The sequence below is a fragment of the Arabidopsis lyrata genome (genome assembly GCF_000004255.2).
Source record: "Arabidopsis lyrata subsp. lyrata unplaced genomic scaffold ARALYscaffold_1, whole genome shotgun sequence".
Taxonomy (NCBI): domain Eukaryota; kingdom Viridiplantae; phylum Streptophyta; class Magnoliopsida; order Brassicales; family Brassicaceae; genus Arabidopsis; species Arabidopsis lyrata.
The window spans coordinates 1,021,664-1,041,826 of record NW_003302555.1 but is presented as its reverse complement, the minus strand read 5'-3'; the positions used below and the strand labels follow the sequence as shown (position 1 = coordinate 1,041,826).

The window sequence follows — 20,163 nt, the reverse complement described above, 5'->3', positions numbered from 1 at the left end:
TTTGGACTAAGACAAAACCTTTTCTCTTTGCATGCCATAAAAGCCATTGCTTTCGATTGCAGATTCCGTAGTGGGTGTTCCATTTTATCTCTTTTAAAAAGTCCTCTTTTTTAAATCAATTCTGCTGAACTTGGCCAATTCTGAAACTTTGTTCTCCTCTTGGTCTCGGTTCTTAAGATTTGAATCTGTAGTCAGATTCCTTTGCTTACTTTGATACAAAAGATTCGGGCTTTGATGCTAATTTGGTATTTTATAGACACCTTCGATCGCCTGTCTGTACATATCTGAATTGGGTTTCTTGGTTGGATAGGATAAGTGGTTAGGGAATGAGAAAATTGTATAGGAAGCTGGTTTCATTCAGAGACCCTTTTGCTAGGGTGAAGAGACATGTTAGTTCACACTCAGGGATTAGAGCTTTCAGCGACAGAAAATGGATGTTCCCTTTTCTAGCAAGCTTGATCATGTCGATTACTCTCCTGATTTTGTTAATTTCTGGCCAATTCGACGGCTTCTATGGGGAAGAAGATCAATTACCATTAGATGTTGTTTCAGAGTCTAATGAGTACTTTGTAGAATCAGATTTCAAACAATCTTTGAATTCGACGGCTGATGTTAATTTAGGGCCTCCTAGGCTAGCTTATTTGATATCGGGAACAAAAGGGGATAGTCATAGAATGATGAGGACTTTACAAGCTGTGTACCATCCTAGAAACCAATATGTTCTGCATTTGGATCTTGAGGCTCCACCTCGTGAACGGATGGAGCTGGCCATGTCCGTGAAGAGTGATCCGACTTTCCGTGAAATGGAGAATGTTCGTGTGATGTCTCAGTCTAATCTTGTTACTTATAAAGGCCCTACAATGATTGCTTGTACTCTTCAAGCCGTTGCAATTTTGCTGAGGGAAAGCTTATATTGGGATTGGTTTCTTAACCTTAGCGCCTCGGATTATCCTCTAGTAACACAAGATGGTTAGTAAAAGAATGCCCTTTGCATACATATACTCTCTCTATAATGCTTTAGTAGTCTCTCATATGTTTCATTTGCAATTTTGGTTCCTTCGGTGACTTATCATCCTTTTGAGCTTCATATTTAGTTGGGACTTATAAGTTTGGTTTGGCTTTACATTCCCTTTCTGTAGATTTGTTGTATGTCTTCTCAAATCTGTCTCGGAATGTCAATTTCATCGAGAATATGCAGCTCACCGGATGGAAACTGTAAGTAGAACTATGCTTTATTATTCGAGTCACACCAGAATCTCAAAGCATGTGTAGTTTACTTGGGACTTTCTTAGCAGTAATCAGAGGGCTAAATCAATCATTGTTGATCCTGCCCTATACCTATCGAAGAAATCCGATATTGCTTGGACTACTCAACGACGATCACTTCCAAATTCTTTCAAGCTATTCACCGGTTAGCTTCTTGAATCTCACAGTTTCATTTCTGTGAGAAAGATTATGAACGTCCTGAAGATGATTTTTCTTAATTCTGCAGGCTCAGCTTGGATAATGTTGACTCGGTCTTTCCTCGAGTACTGCATTTGGGGATGGGATAATTTCCCAAGAACAATACTAATGTACTACACGAATTTCGTGTCCTCTCCTGAAGGATACTTCCATACAGTAATCTGCAACAGCAAAGAGTTTATCAACACCGCGATTGGGCATGATCTACACTACATTGCGTGGGACAGTCCTCCAAAGCAACACCCTAGATCTCTCTCGTTGAAGGATTTCGACAATATGGTCAAAAGCAAAGCTCCATTTGCTCGTAAGTTCCACAAGAACGATCCTGCGTTAGACAAGATCGATAAAGAGCTATTGGGACGGACACACCGGTTTGCACCAGGAGGATGGTGTATTGGGAGTTCAGCTAATGGCAATGATCCGTGCTCCGTGAAAGGCGACGACTCGGTGTTGAAACCAGGACCTGGTTCTGCAAGGTTGCAGGAGCTTGTTCAAACACTTTCCTCTGATGAATTTAGGAGAAAACAGTGTTCTTGAAGTTATCTAATGATGACGCAAAATATAACATTGTATATTGTTTTGTTTGATTATAAATTTTGGTTATAGAAATTTCTTCGAAACACATGAATCAAGGGAGTGGAAAGTCTGAGAACAAGTGACGTGAAGTGGGATTTTATGGGCCGAATAAAGTGCCGTGAAGTGGGATTTAATGGGCCGAATAGAATGGAACAACAAAAACTAAGGCCCAATTAGTTTACTGCCAAAAAAAAAAAAAAAGAGACCGCCGTTGCCGGGGATCGAACCCGGGTCACCCGCGTGACAGGCGGGAATACTTACCACTATACTACAACGACTTGGTTGTTTGTTAACTCAAAACGCAAGTATTTAATCAATAAAATATTTCGTATTTCTTCTTAGTCCCAGTCAGCTTACGTTGTTTCTTGACGCCAACACCGAAAGCAGCTCCATCTCCATGTCTTCCTCGTACGCGTCGAGCTGCACTAAATTGATCTCTCTCACCAAACAATTAAGCTCTTACGCGAACCAAGGATTCCATGAACAAGCTCTCACTCTCTTTCGTCAAATGCATTCTTCTTTCGCATTACCTCTCGACGCACACGTCTTCTCACTCGCTCTCAAATCGTGCGCTGCAGCTTTCCATCCTGTTCTCGGCGGATCAGTCCATGCCCACTCCGTCAAATCCAATTTTCTGTCGAACCCATTTGTGGGATGCGCTCTACTCGATATGTATGGTAAATGCTTGTCTGTTACTCATGCTCGCAAACTGTTCGACGAAATTCCTCAGAGGAATGCTGTTGTGTGGAACGCGATGATTTCGCATTACACACATTGTGGGAAGATTCAAGAAGCGGTTGAGTTGTATGAAGCTATGGATGTTATGCCAAATGAGTCTTCTTTCAATGCTATCATAAAGGGTTTTGTTGGTACTGAAGATGGGTCTTATAAAGCTATTGAATTCTATAGGAAGATGATAGATTTTAGATTCAAGCCTAATTTGATTACGCTTCTTGCGTTAGTTTCCGCTTGCTCAGCCATTGGGGCTTTTCGTTTAATAAAAGAGATTCATTCATATGCTTTTAGGAATCTGATTGAGCCGCATCCACAATTGAAAAGCGGGTTAGTGGAGGCGTATGGGCGGTGTGGATGCATTGTCTATGTGCAATTGGTGTTTGAGAGCATGACTGATAGGGATGTGGTTGCTTGGAGTAGCTTGATATCTGCTTATGCACTTCACGGTGACGCGGAATCCGCTCTTAGAACATTTCAAGAAATGGAATCGGCGAAAGTAACACCCGATGACATAGCGTTTCTGAACGTGCTAAAGGCTTGTAGTCACGCTGGTTTAGCCGATGAGGCTCTTTTATACTTTAAGAGAATGCAGGGAGATTACGGTTTGCGTGCAAGCAGGGACCATTACTCGTGTTTGGTGGATGTCTTAAGCAGAGTAGGGAGGTTTGAAGAAGCTTACAAAGTGATTCAAGCTATGCCTGAGAAGCCAACGGCTAAGACATGGGGGGCTTTGCTTGGAGCTTGTAGGAACTACGGCGAGGTTGAGCTAGCAGAGATTGCTGCGAAGGAGTTGTGGAAGATAGAGCCAGAGAATCCCGCGAATTATGTGTTGTTGGGGAAGATTTATATGAGTGTTGGAAGACAAGAAGAGGCAGAGAGACTTCGAATGGAGATGAAGGAGAGTGGAGTGAAGGTTTCACCTGGAAGTAGTTGGTGTTTGTTCAAAGATTGACATATTACCATGCTCATGAAATTTTTGTAAGCTCATACACAATTTTTGAAATCAAGATTGTATAATTCAAATGATATTCTTAAATTCTAAGGAAATAATATGGAAAAATACCTGCAAAAGAAGTTTGTAATTTGTAATCTTTGTAACAAGTCAAGATAAAGCATAGATGATGGAATTTGAATTTTTTAAGGCCTGGCATATTTGAGCCATCACAAAGCTAAGCTTTTAAACCAACTGGATTTATACGTTGGGCCGGTTAAAGTTTAACCGCAATAAACTAACGGGGGCAATTTCGACTTTTGGGCAATGAGAAGAAGGCTAGGGTTTTAACTAGCCGCGTGCTATTTAAGATCTTCTTCCTTACTCTGTTTCATACAGTTAGAATCGACCTATAGATTAGGGTTCTTCTTAAATCGCTTAGGGTATATATCTAGTTATGATGGTTGGCAGGAGCCTCCCGGGCTAATCTGATAACTAAGGTACTTGAGGAACTAAGCCCCAAAGCTCCTGCTAGATTATTTTGCCGTTTGTGTTGCAGATTGGCCTTATTCCTTAGGCTTTTCTGTGTCAAAAAAGCGGCTATATATATATATATATATATATCTCTTTTCTATATGTGTTTTGATTTGAGCTGTGTTTGTTGATGGAATCGTGTTGGTATCAATAATGTTTGTTTTGTTTTGGCAATGATTATAAACTTACCCGCGCTTCTGAGATTAGGTCAATGAAGCAGATACGGTAAATACATGGTTGAATTCCTTAATATGAGCCATTGTTTTCTTCTTTTTCTTTGTTTTTTCTCTGAGTTTTGTTTGTTTGGCAATGATGATGAATTGTAACAGCTTGATACGCCAGTTCTGCTTCAGATAATTCTTGATCGAAAAAGCTTTATTCCTATCTGAGCCTTTAGTTGTTGAATTTTGAGAATGTCGATGATGATCTAATCCAATCTTACGAGGTGCAGTGGAGCTGAGACCCTGTTTTCAGGGAGAACCCCTTGGCAGAAGCTGCAATTTCTATGACTTGTATGGATTTTACTGAGACATTTTCATACAACTATCGGTTTTATTGATTTGAGTTTAAACTATACACTTGCACTTGTATCTTAGTGCTTGTAGTCTGAAAAAACTCATATATTCTCAGTGTTCTCATCAGCTTCCGTCTCTTTTTTATCCATGGGACTAGAGTTAAACAAGAACACTACATTTTTCTCTTCCAATTTTACATTATCTTTTTGTTTTCTTGTTTTGAGTTTCTGATTTCGTACACAAGAGTATGTTGCCTGCATGAGATTGGAGATAAATATTAAAGCATATTAAGGACGCTGGTACCTGGTGGAATGGATATGCTTATAATGCTTCTTGGGACTTATGAATTGAGGTTTTGTGTTGATTGGTAAATGCTGAATCATTTCCCTATTACAAGTTATTGGATGACTAAAGGGCTGCTACGTTTCGAATTTCTTGATCCCCTGTTGTAGAATTGAGCCAAATACTTCCATTTTCTTCTTTTCCAGTGCTATTCCAATCTCAACTCCATTACTGCCATCTCTGGACTCTGAGAATGCGATTGAACCACCTGTTTCTATGTGCACTATCTCCATTTTGCAGGGCTTTCCTAACCCAAAATCCATATCATACAGTCCCAATTTCGGAGCTCCTGCTATTGAGGTTGGAAAACGGGACATGACCCATTTACGTACTCCTTGTCCCCATGTTGGTGCTGTTTTCAGTAGATCGCTTGATAACATATCTTTGATTCTCGCTGTGATTGCGTCTGAAGCAGCCAAAACGCATTTTTCTCCTAACAAATCTCGTTTCTTGCCAGATACGATCCCAGGAGCCATGCAGTTGCCAAAGTATGTTTGTGGTATTGGTTGTGTGTACTTGAGACGATTCCTGCAATCCACATTGATCATCAAGTGAAAGACTTCGTCTTTGTCTTCCTCCTCAGCCTCTGTTTCACTGTCTTGAACAATTGTCTTCATCAAGCTTACCCAAATGAGAGCTAGAGTTACCACGAAGGTAGAAACAGGAGATTGATTCTCAGACTGCTCTTTAACCCAGCTCTTGAGATTGTCTATCTGATTCCGGCTCATTGTAAAAGTAGCTCTAACCATGTTCTCAGGCGTAACATGTGAACTGTTTTTTCCAGAGTTTTGGCTCCAAAACCGCTCCAAATGTCCTGCGCCTACCTCTCCTGGGTCCTTGATCATGTTTCTGCAGCTGTGAATAGGCAGAGGGGGTAGAAGAACCGTGGCAGGATCTTTGCCGTTGGATTTGGTCAGTGACATCCAATACTTCATGAAGTGACTGAAGGTGACTCCATCCGCTACAACATGTGTAGCTGAGTTGCCTATACAGATTCCGGCTCCAGGGAAGATGGTGACTTGCATCGCCATTATTGGCGGCATCTGAATTCCTTCCGGAGAGACATGAGGAGGAGGTAACTTGGGCAAGACGCCATGCAACACCCTGATATCTTTAGGGGAATCAGTTTTCAGTTGGTTGAAGTCGGTTTCAGTAGACTCTGCTACAGTGAAAACAAGAGAGTCTTCGCCATCATTGTACTGTAAGTATGGAGGGTCGGGACGAGACAGGATGATCAGTTTACCGGCGTAAGGGAAGAAATGTTGGAGAGAGATGGAGAGTGATTGTTTGAGGTTGGGTACAAAGTCTTTGAGGAAAGATTCAGTTGGAGTTTTGGTAAGAGAAGAAGAAGAGAGACTTGGCCAGTGGGAGAGTGAGCCACGGTGCCGTTTGGGGGAGAGATATGACAGGTCTCGATGATGTTAGGAGGTTGAGGATGAGCCATGGTGTGGTTAAGTTTTGAGGAAATGAGTTCATATTTGTTTTTGAAAAAAAGGAAAATGAAACCACCGGGCAAGTGAAGAAGTTTACATACTTTGGTCTAACGCTCTCATGTGCCCCAACCACCGATGGGCTGAATTGTTTTACTTTGTTCACAAAATTTTAGATTGGGTTTCGGTATTTTATTAGGCCCATTAAATAGAAATCCTAAAATGCTATGTAATTGCTCTGTCTCTCATACGCTCTCTACGTTCTTTGCTTCTTCGTATACTTTGATCGATCTCTCGTTTGTAATAAATGACACAGAGAATTTAACGAGTTCAGGTCTCCAATGTGGAAACCCTACATCTCGCCGGGGACTTTTACCCCGGAAAATCCACTATTTTCTCCTTCACCGGAGTTACACAAATAATACACCAAACCATATTAAGTAAGTTTTGTCATCATCCTCAACATAAACTCGACCCTCTAATACTTCTCCCTCCTCTGTATTGTGTCTGATATTTCGTCAACCCAAGTTAGATCAACAAACTCATAATTCCCCAATGCGAGGGCATCATTAGGATTGTCCATCAGCACCATCATATCATCATCTTCTTGCTGCTGTTGTTGCTGTTGAGTAACGTCACGATCTTCTTGTCCCTCCAGAAGTGTCATCGCAAAATCATCAGCCAAACCGATTAAACCTGCAGCCTCTTCTTGCACTTGTTGGTTCGACATCATCATGACGACGTTATTGTTGTTGTTGTTGTTGTTGTTCTGCATCGGTGTAGGAACCGGTATCTCTTCTTCTTGCTGTTGTTGTTGTTGTTGTTGGGTAACGTCACGATCTTCTTCTCCATCTAGCAACATCGACTCAGGGTCATCAGAAAAACCGGTTAACTCAGCCTCTTGTTGTTGCTCACAATCTTCTTGTCCCTCTAGCATCGTCTCAAGCTCATCAGGAAAATCGGTTAAGTCAACCTCTTCTTGCTCCTCACGATCTTCTTGTCCCTCTGGCATCTTCTCAAGCTCATCAGTTAAACCGGTTAAATCAGCCTCTTCTTGCACTGATTGGCTCTGTAAGATGTTGTTGGTGTTCTCCGCCACCTGAGTCTGATGAGCTTGATGATTAACGCGTCTAATCTTGTTGACCTTCTTCTGTTTCTTGTATCGGATCCGACACAAGACCAACTTTTGCTGCTCATCACTCTTGTGAAGAGAATACTCCTGCATCAGCCAATCAGTTTTGACAAGCTCTCCGTGCACTTTCCTGTGGTACGTGAAAGACTGCTGGTAACCCATCACCCTTTGATGTCCGTCCTTGATCTCTTCTTTCCCATCGTTGCTTCTCCAAGTGCCGCCTTCGCTTCCTCCTCTTCCGGGTACCTTCCGTTGCACGCTTGAACGTCGTTTAGTCAGCTGAACAAAGTAGTACCACTCCTTGTTCTTGAACAGAGGATTGTTTACGTGAGGAAGAAGCCACGGCTCGTCCATGTAGACGTCCATAGTTGTTATGAAACTGCTCTGCTTCCTCTCCACCATGTTTCGAAGATAAAACCTCACCAAACCTAGATCTTTAGGAAGAAACCGTGATCCAACCGGAAAAGACTTCATATCGATCCTGTGGATTCGAAGAAGAACTAGCTAAGGTATATATAATTCCTAGGTTAAGTAAATCTCTAATTCGTCTTGTAATAATGCTCTGTGAAGGAGAGGGTGATGGTGTGATCATGAATATATATATATATACACTACGTCATGGGCCAAACGGATTTTCTTTTGTCAGCGATTAAACTATTTTTTTTTTGGAAAGAATAAGACGGTTATAATTAAATTTATTTGGTTATTTGAGATGATAGTTAGATAGGATTCGAATCAGATACAAACCAACGACTCTGTCACTACATGGATACCATTGGTCAATGGAGGAAGCTATTTAGCTCCACGAAGTTCACATTCCGTCATAGAGAACAGAACAAATGCGCGGATCTCCTAGCAAAAAAGGCTGTTATTCATTCAAATCATTATGCGTTGTATCATTCATGTCCCATTTTCTTGTACCCTCTTGTAAACAATGATGCTGAACATATGCAATAATAAAGTTATTGGATGGAAAAAAAAAGAAGATAGGATTCGAATCTATAATATGCTTTTTTGTTTTGTTTATTACAGATTCTAACCCTTAAATAGAATCTATAATATACATGAGACCATGAGGATTACATTAGATTCGAGATGTATCTACTAGAAAAAGATCCATTTCACAAAACGTGATTGATACTACGGATTTTATATATATGATTATCTTATATTAGTTTATTTTGTTATTTGTAACTAAAACATCTTTTGATTGATATTAAGGATTTAGTTAAACAAAATCTTCTTTTTTTTTTTTTTTTTTTTTCCTTTTCGTAAACATTCATTATCATGTCTTAACAAAAAAAAACATTCATTATCATCTTTAAACTATATAATTAAAAAATATAATTACACGCTAGCTCTTTTTTAATTTTTTTTGGTCAAGCTGGTTTATAAAAGGAACAATATCCATTCCACAAAACTTGGATATTGAATGAACATGTTATATTCATATATATATGGAGGCAAATACAAATAATCCATAAAATGTCAACTAAAATGAAATGATGATTAGAAACAGAACCTAGTATCAAGATCACCCATAGTAGTAGGCTAGGGCCTAGGAGCATCACCGGACCGGACCCTAAAAGTCATAAGAACCGGTCCGGTTTCTATACATTAAACTTGAACCTTATGATGAAAAAAAAAAATTAAACTTGAATCTTATTGTGATTAGCATAATGCCGTAAACCGGCTAACCATTTTGGGCCTAATTTATGTTATATTATTTGGGCTATAAGCCCGTTGAGAAGGATTAGAGTCAATTGTGTTCTGTATTCAAGGCCTGATCTTATTGCTCTCTTTGACTTTTCAAAATTAATTCTCAATATCTTCGGTTCGACCAACTAAAATTGCAATTTTAATTTCGTGTCTGGTTTGGTTTTCGGCTAATAAATCAAAAGTGGTTTTGTCTGAGAAGAGAAACAAAACAAGGGACTTTGTTCCTTTTTCTTTTACCTGAGCCGTAAAAGTAAAACAAAAAAGAAGCGGTCAAAATCAGTGGACGACGACGACTTCTTATCATTTAATATCTCTCCATCATCTTCTTCTTCGACATCAAATCCAATTCGGATCAAACATGGCTTCTCACTCGTCGACTCTCCTCTCTTCTCCTACTTTCGCTCCCTTCTCCTCTCATCGTCTTCAGTATTCTCCCAATCTCTCTACTCTCAGATTCTCCCGTCCAATCAGAAATAAACCCAATCTCGCCTTGCGATGTTCAGTCTCAATCGAGAAAGAAGTTCCCGAAACTGAACGACCCTTTACCTTTCTCAGGGATTCTGATGACGCCACTCACTCTTCTTCTTTTTCTTCTTCCGTCAGGGCTCGTTTCGAGACTATGATTAGGGCTGCTCAAGACAGTGTCTGTGATGCAATTGAAGCTATAGAAGGCGGTCCTAAGTTTAAAGAAGATGTTTGGTCTCGACCTGGTGGTGGAGGTGGAATCAGTCGTGTTTTGCAGGATGGTAATGTCTTTGAGAAAGCTGGTGTTAATGTCTCTGTGGTTTACGGTGTTATGCCTCCTGAAGCTTATAGAGCTGCAAAGGGCTCAGCTTCAGATCAGAAACCTGGTCCAGTTCCGTTCTTCGCTGCCGGAGTCAGCTCGGTAATAAATCTCTCCCTTCAATCTTACGATTTTTGGGGTTTTCATGTTTCATCATTACGAGTTCTGTGTGATTCTAGGTTTTGCATCCCAAGAACCCTTTTGCCCCAACTCTGCATTTCAATTATCGTTATTTCGAGACGGATGCTCCAAAGGGTAAGAGCTAGATTCTAAGTGAGATTTTAAACTTGTTGTCTTTTGTATGGAAAACAGCATTGATTTGCCATTTTTTGATGCGTAGATGTTCCTGGAGCTCCGAGGCAATGGTGGTTTGGTGGTGGCACTGATTTCACTCCTGCTTATATCTTTGAAGAAGATGTCAAGCATTTCCATTCGGTACTAAGCCTTATTCCTTGTTCTAAAGATATGAGCTTTGTGATTATGGAGTTGCTTATACGTGTATTTGTCTTTCTTGTTGTAGATTCAAAAGCAAGCCTGTGACAAATTCGACCCTTCCTTCTATCCCCGATTCAAGAAGTGGTGTGATGACTACTTTTACATCAAGGTATGTTTTGTGAGATCTTAAGCAATTTCTGGAACTGAAGGCCTTAGTTCTAGAGTTGTGTTTAGGGATGTTATCGGAAAATCCATCCGAGAGGGTAGAAACTGTTTAGAGAGAATTTTATAAGCCTATTGTTAGTGTGAAGGCTTTGAAAACTTTTTAGAACTCTTTGATCTTGCTTGCAGCACCGTGACGAGAGACGAGGACTAGGAGGGATATTTTTTGATGATCTTAATGACTATGATCAGGAAATGCTTCTGTCATTTGCCACTGGTAAGGGACTGATTGTCCTTGATCTACAACAATTGATTTATTATATAATTGGTCTAGTTTCTTGGTAGACTAATTTAGCAAATGAAATTCACAGAATGTGCAAACTCAGTGGTACCGGCTTATATCCCTATAGTAGAGAAAAGGAAAGACATGGAATTTACGGAGCAGCACAAGGCATGGCAACAGTTGCGAAGAGGGCGATATGTTGAATTCAACTTGGTACTAGTCTTTTTCTCTGTTTTCATTCTCATCTCTCCAATCTTTCGTTATGAACCTTGTTCACTAATTTATTTGTAATGATGGATGGAAAGGTATATGATCGTGGAACGACATTTGGTCTGAAGACAGGAGGACGAATAGAGAGCATTCTTGTCTCTCTCCCGCTTTCAGCAAGATGGGAATATGACCATGTAAGTTCTTTTCTGATATGTGAAGACATAAATTCATTTGAATTTGGCAATGTAGTAATGGTGTTTGTGAGTGCAGAAACCGGAAGAGGGAACTGAAGAGTGGAAGCTATTGGATGCTTGTATCAACCCAAAGGAGTGGATCTAGCCTGTGTTTCCGATTGTTTGAGACGAGCCGAGTTTATTTCCATTGTTTGATGTAAGTTTTGAGCAGCTTTAGAGGATTAGATAACTGAAGAGATGGAGAAAGAGAGTGTGTAAAAGGTCAGGTTAACATGCTCCTTTCTTTCTTTGTGATGGCAATGAAGACAAACCTAAGAGCAGTGTTGTTAAAAGTCAAAACTTACCAATGCAAACAGTTTGTTTCCATTGTTTCTTGCGAGTTTAAAAGACAGCTTTAGAGGATTAGATTACTGTAAAGAAAGTTATACTCTACTCTATTGATGTGCATGCTAACATGCGACTGTTACGCTGCCGTTTCTTTGCAATGGCAACGAAGACAACTTAGAGCAGTGTTAAAAAGTCCAAACTTATGAATGCATCCAACGTTTTCACAAGTGACATGTTTATTTACGGACTCTAATCCAAATTCATATCGTCAAGAACCCAAAACAAAAACTTATTGCTGAAAGTTTGAAATTCTGAGCTTTACCAAAGAGAAGCCTCTTAGTTTAAAGCCTCTGAGCTTTACATGGTGGTGATCAGCCCAGTCCAATGCAAGCGATTGAAGCCTCTTTAGTCTTAGCCCCTGTCACAATTTCCATTTTTCTCTCCCGTTATTAATTAATGATCCCCAAATAAAGCAATTAAATTTTTGTTTTTTTGTTTGTTTGTTTGTACAGAATTCTATGCAAATTAGTGTAAACTTTTACAAATAGTGCTTTAACGCCTGTTAATGAATACTTTAATCTATAAATAGTGTAAAGATTTAACACTATTAACGTCGAACACTAGTCAAAGCCAATAACATTTTTAAGAAAAAACGAAAAATAGATTCAATTGTCTTATTGTAAAAAGAGCTAATAAAATGAAACAGAGACAAATAAAAGAACTAAACATGTAATGAAATTCATCAATTTTTTTAGTTTACTTTAATGTTTTTGTCTTATTCATTACACACTAAGCATGGAAAGTTGCGGCAAAGAGTTTTATCGACCGTTGCACAAACGCCTTTTGCGTGTTACGCTCGCCACGGCCCACATGGCCTTGTGGGGCCCATTTAGATAACTTTCGTATCTATCAGCTGGACAAAATTCCCTAACTACCCCTGTTCATAGCTCCATATATAATTGTCTTGACTACACTGATACCTATAAGGCTATAACAATTTAAAAAATTAAAGAAAAAATCTTATATAGCGAAGAAATCAGAGCATAATATTCTCCTTGACTTGGTTTAAGGAAATTTTCTATAAGAAATCGTTATTTAAGAAATAAATAATACGTTTGAAGAACGAAATCTGCCAGTCCAAAAATCCATTATAGTTGATATAGAAGGGTGAAAACGTCATTTAAGGAGAGAAACAGTATAAATCTGCCATGTCACCCGCCGCTTAACCTCGAGGGGTATTTCCGTAAATTACCAACGCTGCTGTGTATTCCTTAAATATTACACGTGGCAACATGTGATTGGTCAAGGCAGTTAATGTCAATGATAAAACTCAACTCTCAAGTCTGAAGACAGAAGAATACTAAACTCCTTAAAATTTCTCTCAGGCGGAGAAGAAGAAGAAGAGAGAAACGGCGCCGTTTATTTATTTGTCTGTCTTGGTAAATTCGGAGTCTCTGCTTTTTGTGTTGCTGAAGATGAAACTAATCTAATAATTCAAAGAGTGAGTCTTTGATTTGTATTTTACTGTTTTGTGTTTTTTGAGTGGAGAAAGCTTTAAGAAGAGTGAAAGATGGTGATGGACTCATCAAAATGGTGGTGGATTGGGAATCACAACACCACAAATTTCTCTCCTTGGCTTCATTCTACTCTCTCTGGTAAATTATTTATCTTTTTGGGTTCCAAGAATTTTTATTTAATTTATGATTTTATTCTGCTAATTTCGAATTCCAAGTGTTGAATTTGACATGGTGAATTTTGGTTCTGCTAATGTCCAAATCCAAGTGTTGAATTTGGTGTATGGGTCTTTGGTTCTCTCTCAAAGGTCTCGCCTTTATTCAGTGTTCTTGTTGTAACTGGGGTTATATATAATAGTCGAAGATGATTCTCTTTTTGGTATCTTATCTTTGGTTATGACTTTCGGAGACTAAGTAGTGATACAAAATTATTTAACTTCATTGAGATTTTGACATGGTGAATTTTGATTTTGTAATTGAAGAATTGGATGAAAAGACAAAAGAAATGCTGAGAGTGATTGATGAGGATGCTGATTCTTTCGCCGCACGAGCTGAGATGTATTATAAGAAAAGGCCTGAGCTTATAGCTATGGTCGAAGAGTTCTACCGTTCACATCGCTCCTTGGCCGAGAGGTACGACTTGTTGAGACCCTCTTCTGTGCACAAACATGGCTCAGAGAGTCATGGGAAATCATCAACTTGTGATGAGTCTTCTTGGTCTGAGGCTTGTGAGACTCATGAGGACTATGCGGAGTCTGAAATAGATAACGGTGAAAGCAAATGGGTCGATGAAGGTGAAATCGATGGCATTGTCGAGGAAATGGAATCATCGCAAGTCGAATACGGTGAAGCTAGTGGAAGTTATGAGATGATGAAGGAAGAGCTAGAAAGGCTGAGAGAGGAGAATAAGGTTTACAGTGAAATGGTGAGAGAAAAAGATGAAGAGAAGAGAGAAGCTATAAGGCAAATGAGTGTAGCAATACAAATGCTTAAAGAAGAGAACTCAGAGCTAAAGCAACGTGTTACTACTGTTGTTGCAAGGCGTAACAAGGTAGGTGGTGATTCTCAGAGGAAGCCATTTGAGTTTAAGAAGATTAATCTTCAAGGGTTTTGGGGGAAAGTAGTAGGAAATTGGGTTCTCCCAAACACAGATTCTGCTTCTAGAGAGCTCATGACTCTTTAGAGAAAACAGAGAGGTCTGAGTGATCAAGAACAGAAACTGAGGAACTTTCTCTAAACATCTTTGTACTCTGTGACAAGTAGGGTATACTCTCAAGTGGTTAGTGTAAGGTATCATAGGATTATGGTTATATAGCTAAGCTAAGTCCATGGGTGTTTGTTTTACATTTTTTTTCTGTTGTTCGTTTTTTGTGTATTTTTTTTTTTTTAATCAATTCTTTTGTTCTTTATTATCTAATATCTATAAGTCTTTTTTTGTGTGTACTTCATGGTTATAATAAGTTTAAGTCTTTTGGCCATTATTTGAGATTCTGATAATGTTCTTTTATATATGATCATAAGTCTTTACTATGGAAAACCCAAAAATGAGCGATCACAAACACATCATGAGCAATTTCTTCGTCTATCAACAGAAATATATAACAGCAGCCTACAACTACAGACTCTGGCTCTGAGTATGAGGATAAGTAAATTTGCGTCGAGCGGTCGGGTGATGTTTTCTTCTTAATTACACTATTAGTATTACTAAATTACTAGTATCGTTTACTAATGACTAATTCACAAACATGCACAAAAACAGAAAACATGTGGGGGTCAAAACGTAAAGATAAATAAAGTCAGTGGTCTTTTTGTGAAATTTGATGTAATAAATAAAGAGAATCGGAGCTGATGTGGTTATATATTTCCGAATGGCAGGACAGACCGTCTTATTTATGTTTTTGACACTAGAATTTCCTTATATTTACGACACTACCCTTATTTCAGTGTCCTCTACTAGTTGTGTCACTGAAAACGACCTCTCGTTATGGATATAAATTCCAAGGTCAACTAGTATAGTCGTATTTATTTCTATAACTATTTCTCGGTTTACTTACTCATTTTATTAGAAATCTTGAATTTGGTCATTGGATTCTCCGTTCCTAAAAATAAAATAATATATTAGATTAATAAAGGATCCATTAATAACAAATATAGTTCTTTACTTGTTACATATAGGATTGGATTGATTTTTAATTTAGTTGTTTGTTGTGAAAACGATAAGTTGTTTATATTCAGTTTTAGCTAAAAACGACAGTTTGCATATGGAATTGGTTTGGCTAGATTAAAATGTCCAAACCATCCTTTCAATGGTGTAATATGCTGTTGTCTGACTAAAACTAAAATATACATTACATAAAATGATTCATATGCAAATAGCCGTGTCCAAGTGTATTGTCAAATACTCAAATTTCAACTGCTCAAATGTAAAAGGTTTTTTCTTTTTTGTGTTTGTAACTTTGTATGTTTGATTTGGACCTTTAAACAACCCTACACTTTTTTAAATTATAGAGAATTGAATTTTTACATTTTTTAGTCATCAAAACGTAAATATCAGGTGGAATTGATAGAAAATATTAGGATAAAGGTATTTTCAACATAAACAAAATACTCGCTTTTCTAAAACCAAACGACAAGAAAAAATCCAAAAAAAATGTCTAAACATAAACAAACTTTTTGAAATTTGACAGCTATTTTAAAGTTTAGGTTTAAACAAAAAAATTGCCAGCTTATTTCACACACTCCATATTAAAAAAAAAAAAAAAAAAAAACTATTAAAAAAACGCGGGTAAAAGGAAGGATAAAATAGTAAAATTAGGTATTACAATCCCCATATTCAGACAAAACAATCCGAAAGTGTTCCCCTGGCATCCCACAGGCCCTCTTTTTTGAAGTTTGAGTTGAACAGCTGTTCTTTTTAAATGGCAATCTCGTAATTCAGTATAACGACGAGCCCAGATTTAGTCCGTATTTTAAATTTAACCACTTTCTCATCCATAAGTTACTTCTCCCAATTTTCTTATTATTATTTTTTCAAAAAAAGAGATTAAATAAATAATTATTCAGGAAGAAAAAGCCTGTAGAGAGAGAGAGAGAAGAAGAAGACCAGGACGACGAGGACGAAGTCGAGAGAGAGAGAGAGAGAGAGAGAGAAACAATGGCGGAGGAGACGATGGAGAACGAAGAGAGGGTGAAGCTGTTCGTCGGACAAGTTCCGAAGCATATGACGGAGATTCAGCTCCTCACATTGTTTAGCGAATTCTCCATCGTCGATGAAGTCAACATCATTAAGGAGAAGACTACACGAGTTCCCCGAGGTTTTTTTTTTTAATTTTAATTTTTACTCTGTTTTGTTTTCTCCAAAAGAATGCTAATTTGGATATCTTTTTTTTTTTTGTTTTTTTAGAAGTTTTTCTCTGTTTCGAGGATACTTGGAGATGGGTTTTTGATTCGTATGCTTTTGGATTCTGAAAACCCTAATTTTCTCAAATTTCTCTATGCCTCCTCTGTTTTGTTTTTCCTCGTTTAAATTTGAACTCTTTTTTATTTTATTCTGGAAGTTTCCCCTGTTTTTGATTGTGCGTAATTTCTTCTTTGATTTTTTTTTTCATTTTGAATTCTGAAAGCCCTAATTTCTTCTGGAATTGTTGTAGGATGTTGTTTTCTGACATGTCCTTCAAGGGAAGAAGCTGACAAGGTGATCAATGGTTTTCATAACAAGAAGACATTGCCTGGGGTAAGTCTTTCTTGTTATCATTCTTTCCATTTCTTGAAGCTGTTTTGCTTCATTTTCTGGGATTTTCTGATACTTGAATCTGATGTATCTGTACCTTAAAACTTGTTGATCTTAGTTGCACATTTTTCAAGCTAGTTGGAATCTCGAGATTGCTTTTTCTTCTTTTTATCCGTCTCGATCTGCATTGTACTTGGTTTTTGTCCCTGTTAATTTTGCATGTTCTTGGCTGGTTATATATCATATATCCATCGAGTTAAAATCATGAATCTGATTTGGCTGGTCAGAATCTGCCCTATCAGTTATTGGAATCTGATGACACTAGTTTCAAATCCTCTCTAGCTGATTTCTTCAAACCCAAGAAACCACATTGATTCACTATATAGATGTATGTATGTATGTACGGGTCGCTAAAACCTGCAAGATGCAAAAAGCTAGAACATCTCTTGGGATGATATTATAGGAGCCCAAATAGCAAAAGAAACTTTTGCTTCAGTGTATTGACTTTTTGTTGATTGATCGCTACTATTAACTATGTTGAGCCCTCTTTGGTGAGAACTTGATTCATCTTGATAATAGGGCAAATGAAAACTTAGTATTCAATTATACAAGTGAAAGCGGCTGTAATCTTTGCTTCTTTTTATCTTTCTGTGGCCGGTATCTGAAACATTAGGATGTTTATCGCTTATGTACACTCTTTTCCCTCTCTAGCATTATAGCATTCACTTTCTTATGATATGTTTCAGGCATCTAGTCCGTTACAAGTTAAGTATGCAGATGGCGAGAGGGAAAGACTAGGTACGTAAAATGCTTCTGAGTGATGGGGTCTAAGTACCAAAAGAGTTTTTTCTTTTTCTTTTGAAAGTTTATTCGCATTTTGTTATTTTTGTATACCAGTCAATTTGATGGATGTTCTTGACTGTTCTTGCAATCCAGAGCACAAACTTTTCGTCGGTATGCTTCCAAAGAATGTCTCTGAGACTGAAGTCCAATCCTTATTCTCCGAATACGGAACCATTAAGGATCTACAGATTCTAAGAGGGTCTCTACAAACTAGCAAGGGTATCATTCCCACTTGCTTATGCATCTTTAGCTCTCTATACCAAAGTTTTGACTGACTTTTAGGTTCATTTGATATATTTTAGGCTGTCTGTTTCTAAAGTATGAGTTTAAAGAACAAGCAGTCACAGCTATGGAAGCCCTCAACGGAAGACATATAATGGAGGTATGTCCTTACTACAACTTGTCAAATATTCTTTTAATTTCACTTTATAAAGACTTTCATGGAGAGTGTGACAATATCACACTCTTTTGTTTCTTCTTTTAGGGAGCAAATGTTCCTTTGATTGTCAAATGGGCAGACACAGAAAGGGAAAGACAAGCCCGAAGACTTCAAAAAGTTCAATCTCATGTCTCCAGACCCGATCCGCAAAACCCCTCCATGTTTGGGGCATTACCTATGGCTTATGTTCCTCCCTATAATGGATATGGCTATCATGTAAGTTCTTGTTCTCTCATCTACTTGGTACAAATTTCTGGACAGTTTTTAGTTTTTACTAAATATTGTTCCAATTATCACTTCAGGAAAAACTTGGATTTATCCGTTTGTATTAGGGATTGGAAAAACTGTAGAGATTGGTGTTTTGGTTGCTAGATTTTTTATTTTATCCCCAATTTATGTACTGTATAACAGGTACCTGGAACCTATGGGTACATGCTACCACCTATCCAGACTCAACCTGCATTTCACAATGTGATTTCACCGAACCAAGGTAACGGAAGAGCATTGCTGGGAACCGCTTTGACCGAGTCTGTCCCACCACGTTTAGCCGCCCGTAGAAACTTCCCAACGGCTCTTGGAAATTATGGTTACCATGGCCTTCAATATCCTATGGCATTTCCTAGAGGGATGGTACCTCCTCGCCCCCCTCTAACCACAGTTTCACCTGGAATTTCTAACAACGGCACATCGATACCTTCCTTGCTTCAAACAGAAGGTTTAGTTAGTCCCAAACAAGAACAAAAAAGAATTTGATGTAAGTATCTAGCCGTTATGTTACTGATATCTAAAACAATTTCTTTGATGTTCTCAGGACCAGCAGGTGCGAATCTATTTATTTATAACATACCACGAGAATTCGGGGATCAAGAACTCGCAGCTGCGTTTCAACCTTTTGGTAAGGTTCTAAGCGCCAAGGTGTTTGTAGACAAGGCCACTGGTATAAGCAAATGTTTCGGTAAGCTCTTGCTTTTCTTCCTCTATCAACACCATGTTTTCCTCAAGACTTGAATTAACGGTTATGCATCCCTTATGTTGCTGCAGGATTCATTAGTTATGACTCACAAGCAGCTGCTCAGAACGCTATTAATACAATGAACGGTTGCCAATTAAGCGGTAAGAAATTGAAAGTCCAGCTTAAGAGAGACAACGGTCAACAACAACAGAGTAACAAACCGTTATTTAACGGTTTATTAAACTCGTAAAAACCACTGACATCTCTTCATCATTAAGAGTTCGCGGGCAGGGCGGGGCGGTTAATGGTAAATCCGGTTTAGACATTAAGATGGATCTTGATGGAACTGGAGAACAAAAATTGTAGGCCGTTATTAACTAACATTTGCCAATTTGAAAAAAGCCCAAGTCTGATCATGTCATGTGGGTCGTCAGAAATTCTCATTCACTCAGAAAAGCTGTATCTTCCTGCAAAAGGGTTTCTCCTCCACTCACTCTTCTTCTATTTTTCTTTTCTAAAATTTGCGTCACTACAATTTGTAATTTATGTTGTCTGTCATTGATAAGTTCATGTATAAATGTTATGATTATTAACCATTCTAAATTCATTTATTAATCTTGTTCATTCTAAAATATACCGTTCTTGAAGACTTCTTAAATAAAGTTTGTTTGTAGTATGTTAATTTACATCGGAGACAATAAGAAACTGCATATGTAAAAAATGTTGCAGTATTTTAAATTAATTGATAAAAATGAATTAAGTAATGTTGACTGCTTGTCAATTCAAACATTTTCTTTTCGAACCGGTTTTTTTTTTTTAAGTTATAGTAAAGATCAAAATATTCAAAGAAAACAAACTGTTCAAAGACTTTCTACTATTGACTATTGTAATGTTCTTCCCAAATTTCTTACA

At 38.2% G+C, this 20,163-nt stretch overlaps 7 protein-coding genes and 1 non-coding gene across 11 annotated transcripts; 5 read left to right on the top strand and 3 right to left on the bottom strand.

Moving 5' to 3' along the window:
• The first annotated feature begins 49 nt into the window (after positions 1-49).
• LOC9328228 (beta-glucuronosyltransferase GlcAT14B) lies at positions 50-2,088 on the top strand. The gene is made up of 4 exons (XM_002892120.2): positions 50-969; positions 1,140-1,215; positions 1,296-1,411; positions 1,493-2,088. The coding sequence occupies exons 1-4, from the start codon at positions 327-329 to the stop codon at positions 1,999-2,001; spliced, it is 1,344 nt and encodes a 447-aa protein (XP_002892166.1). The 5' UTR covers positions 50-326; the 3' UTR covers positions 2,002-2,088.
• A 140-nt stretch (positions 2,089-2,228) lies between these two features.
• Positions 2,229-4,946, top strand: LOC9325526 (putative pentatricopeptide repeat-containing protein At1g03510). Its single transcript, XM_002892119.2, has one exon. It carries the CDS (start codon positions 2,438-2,440, stop codon positions 3,725-3,727), a length of 1,290 nt encoding a protein of 429 aa, XP_002892165.1. The 5' UTR covers positions 2,229-2,437; the 3' UTR covers positions 3,728-4,946.
• TRNAD-GUC lies at positions 2,247-2,318 on the bottom strand. The gene has a single exon. It is a non-coding gene; the product is annotated as a tRNA-Asp (tRNA).
• Positions 4,947-5,059: 113 nt separating the features above from the next.
• Positions 5,060-6,573, bottom strand: LOC9325525 (coumaroyl-CoA:anthocyanidin 3-O-glucoside-6''-O-coumaroyltransferase 1). Its single transcript, XM_021013200.1, is given in 2 exon segments — positions 5,060-6,422; positions 6,424-6,573. Coding segments are annotated over 2 exon segments (1,398 nt in total). The 3' UTR covers positions 5,060-5,174.
• Positions 6,574-6,761: 188 nt separating this feature from the next.
• LOC9328227 (NAC domain-containing protein 6) lies at positions 6,762-8,452 on the bottom strand. The gene has a single exon (XM_021014116.1). The coding sequence runs from the start codon at positions 8,131-8,133 to the stop codon at positions 7,006-7,008; it is 1,128 nt and encodes a 375-aa protein (XP_020869775.1). The 5' UTR covers positions 8,134-8,452; the 3' UTR covers positions 6,762-7,005.
• Positions 8,453-9,642: 1,190 nt separating this feature from the next.
• LOC9328225 (coproporphyrinogen-III oxidase 1, chloroplastic) lies at positions 9,643-11,883 on the top strand. Its single transcript, XM_002892117.2, has 8 exons — positions 9,643-10,264; positions 10,342-10,417; positions 10,503-10,597; positions 10,683-10,766; positions 10,949-11,036; positions 11,131-11,255; positions 11,348-11,446; positions 11,523-11,883. The coding sequence occupies exons 1-8, from the start codon at positions 9,737-9,739 to the stop codon at positions 11,589-11,591; spliced, it is 1,164 nt and encodes a 387-aa protein (XP_002892163.1). The 5' UTR covers positions 9,643-9,736; the 3' UTR covers positions 11,592-11,883.
• Positions 11,884-12,863: 980 nt separating this feature from the next.
• LOC9328224 (protein NETWORKED 3A) lies at positions 12,864-14,768 on the top strand. 4 transcript variants are annotated; one of them, XM_021012050.1, is made up of 3 exons: positions 12,864-13,212; positions 13,326-13,428; positions 13,770-14,768. In XM_021012050.1, the coding sequence occupies exons 2-3, from the start codon at positions 13,344-13,346 to the stop codon at positions 14,468-14,470; spliced, it is 786 nt and encodes a 261-aa protein (XP_020867709.1). In that variant the 5' UTR covers positions 12,864-13,212; positions 13,326-13,343; the 3' UTR covers positions 14,471-14,768. The 4 variants fall into 4 exon arrangements, with proteins under 4 accessions (XP_020867709.1, XP_020867710.1, XP_020867708.1 ...); XM_021012051.1 differs by having other exon boundaries at positions 13,322-13,428; XM_021012049.1 differs by having other exon boundaries at positions 13,317-13,428.
• A 1,278-nt stretch (positions 14,769-16,046) lies between these two features.
• On the top strand, positions 16,047-19,883 carry LOC9328223 (RNA-binding protein BRN2). The gene is made up of 9 exons (XM_021012046.1): positions 16,047-16,601; positions 16,938-17,020; positions 17,764-17,815; positions 17,954-18,079; positions 18,163-18,242; positions 18,345-18,515; positions 18,711-19,014; positions 19,111-19,254; positions 19,341-19,883. Exons 1-9 carry the CDS (start codon positions 16,442-16,444, stop codon positions 19,499-19,501), a joined length of 1,281 nt encoding a protein of 426 aa, XP_020867705.1. The 5' UTR covers positions 16,047-16,441; the 3' UTR covers positions 19,502-19,883.
• The last annotated feature ends 280 nt before the right edge of the window (positions 19,884-20,163 follow it).

Excerpts from the sequence above, each read along its gene's own strand:
- LOC9328228 (XM_002892120.2), top strand. The coding sequence starts at position 327 with ATGAGAAAATTGTATAGGAAGCTGGTTTCATTCAGAGACCCTTTTGCT. Across the intron at positions 970-1,139 it reads TCCTCTAGTAACACAAGATG|ATTTGTTGTATGTCTTCTCA; the intron begins GTTAGTAAAAGA and ends CCCTTTCTGTAG. Across the intron at positions 1,412-1,492 it reads TTCTTTCAAGCTATTCACCG|GCTCAGCTTGGATAATGTTG; the intron begins GTTAGCTTCTTG and ends TTAATTCTGCAG.
- LOC9325526 (XM_002892119.2), top strand. The coding sequence starts at position 2,438 with ATGTCTTCCTCGTACGCGTCGAGCTGCACTAAATTGATCTCTCTCACC.
- LOC9328227 (XM_021014116.1), bottom strand. The coding sequence starts at position 8,133 with ATGAAGTCTTTTCCGGTTGGATCACGGTTTCTTCCTAAAGATCTAGGT.
- LOC9328225 (XM_002892117.2), top strand. The coding sequence starts at position 9,737 with ATGGCTTCTCACTCGTCGACTCTCCTCTCTTCTCCTACTTTCGCTCCC. Across the intron at positions 10,767-10,948 it reads ATGACTACTTTTACATCAAG|CACCGTGACGAGAGACGAGG; the intron begins GTATGTTTTGTG and ends TCTTGCTTGCAG. Across the intron at positions 11,447-11,522 it reads CAAGATGGGAATATGACCAT|AAACCGGAAGAGGGAACTGA; the intron begins GTAAGTTCTTTT and ends TTGTGAGTGCAG.
- LOC9328224 (XM_021012050.1), top strand. The coding sequence starts at position 13,344 with ATGGTGATGGACTCATCAAAATGGTGGTGGATTGGGAATCACAACACC. Across the intron at positions 13,429-13,769 it reads GCTTCATTCTACTCTCTCTG|AATTGGATGAAAAGACAAAA; the intron begins GTAAATTATTTA and ends TTGTAATTGAAG.
- LOC9328223 (XM_021012046.1), top strand. The coding sequence starts at position 16,442 with ATGGCGGAGGAGACGATGGAGAACGAAGAGAGGGTGAAGCTGTTCGTC. Across the intron at positions 18,243-18,344 it reads ACGGAAGACATATAATGGAG|GGAGCAAATGTTCCTTTGAT; the intron begins GTATGTCCTTAC and ends TTCTTCTTTTAG. Across the intron at positions 18,516-18,710 it reads ATAATGGATATGGCTATCAT|GTACCTGGAACCTATGGGTA; the intron begins GTAAGTTCTTGT and ends ACTGTATAACAG.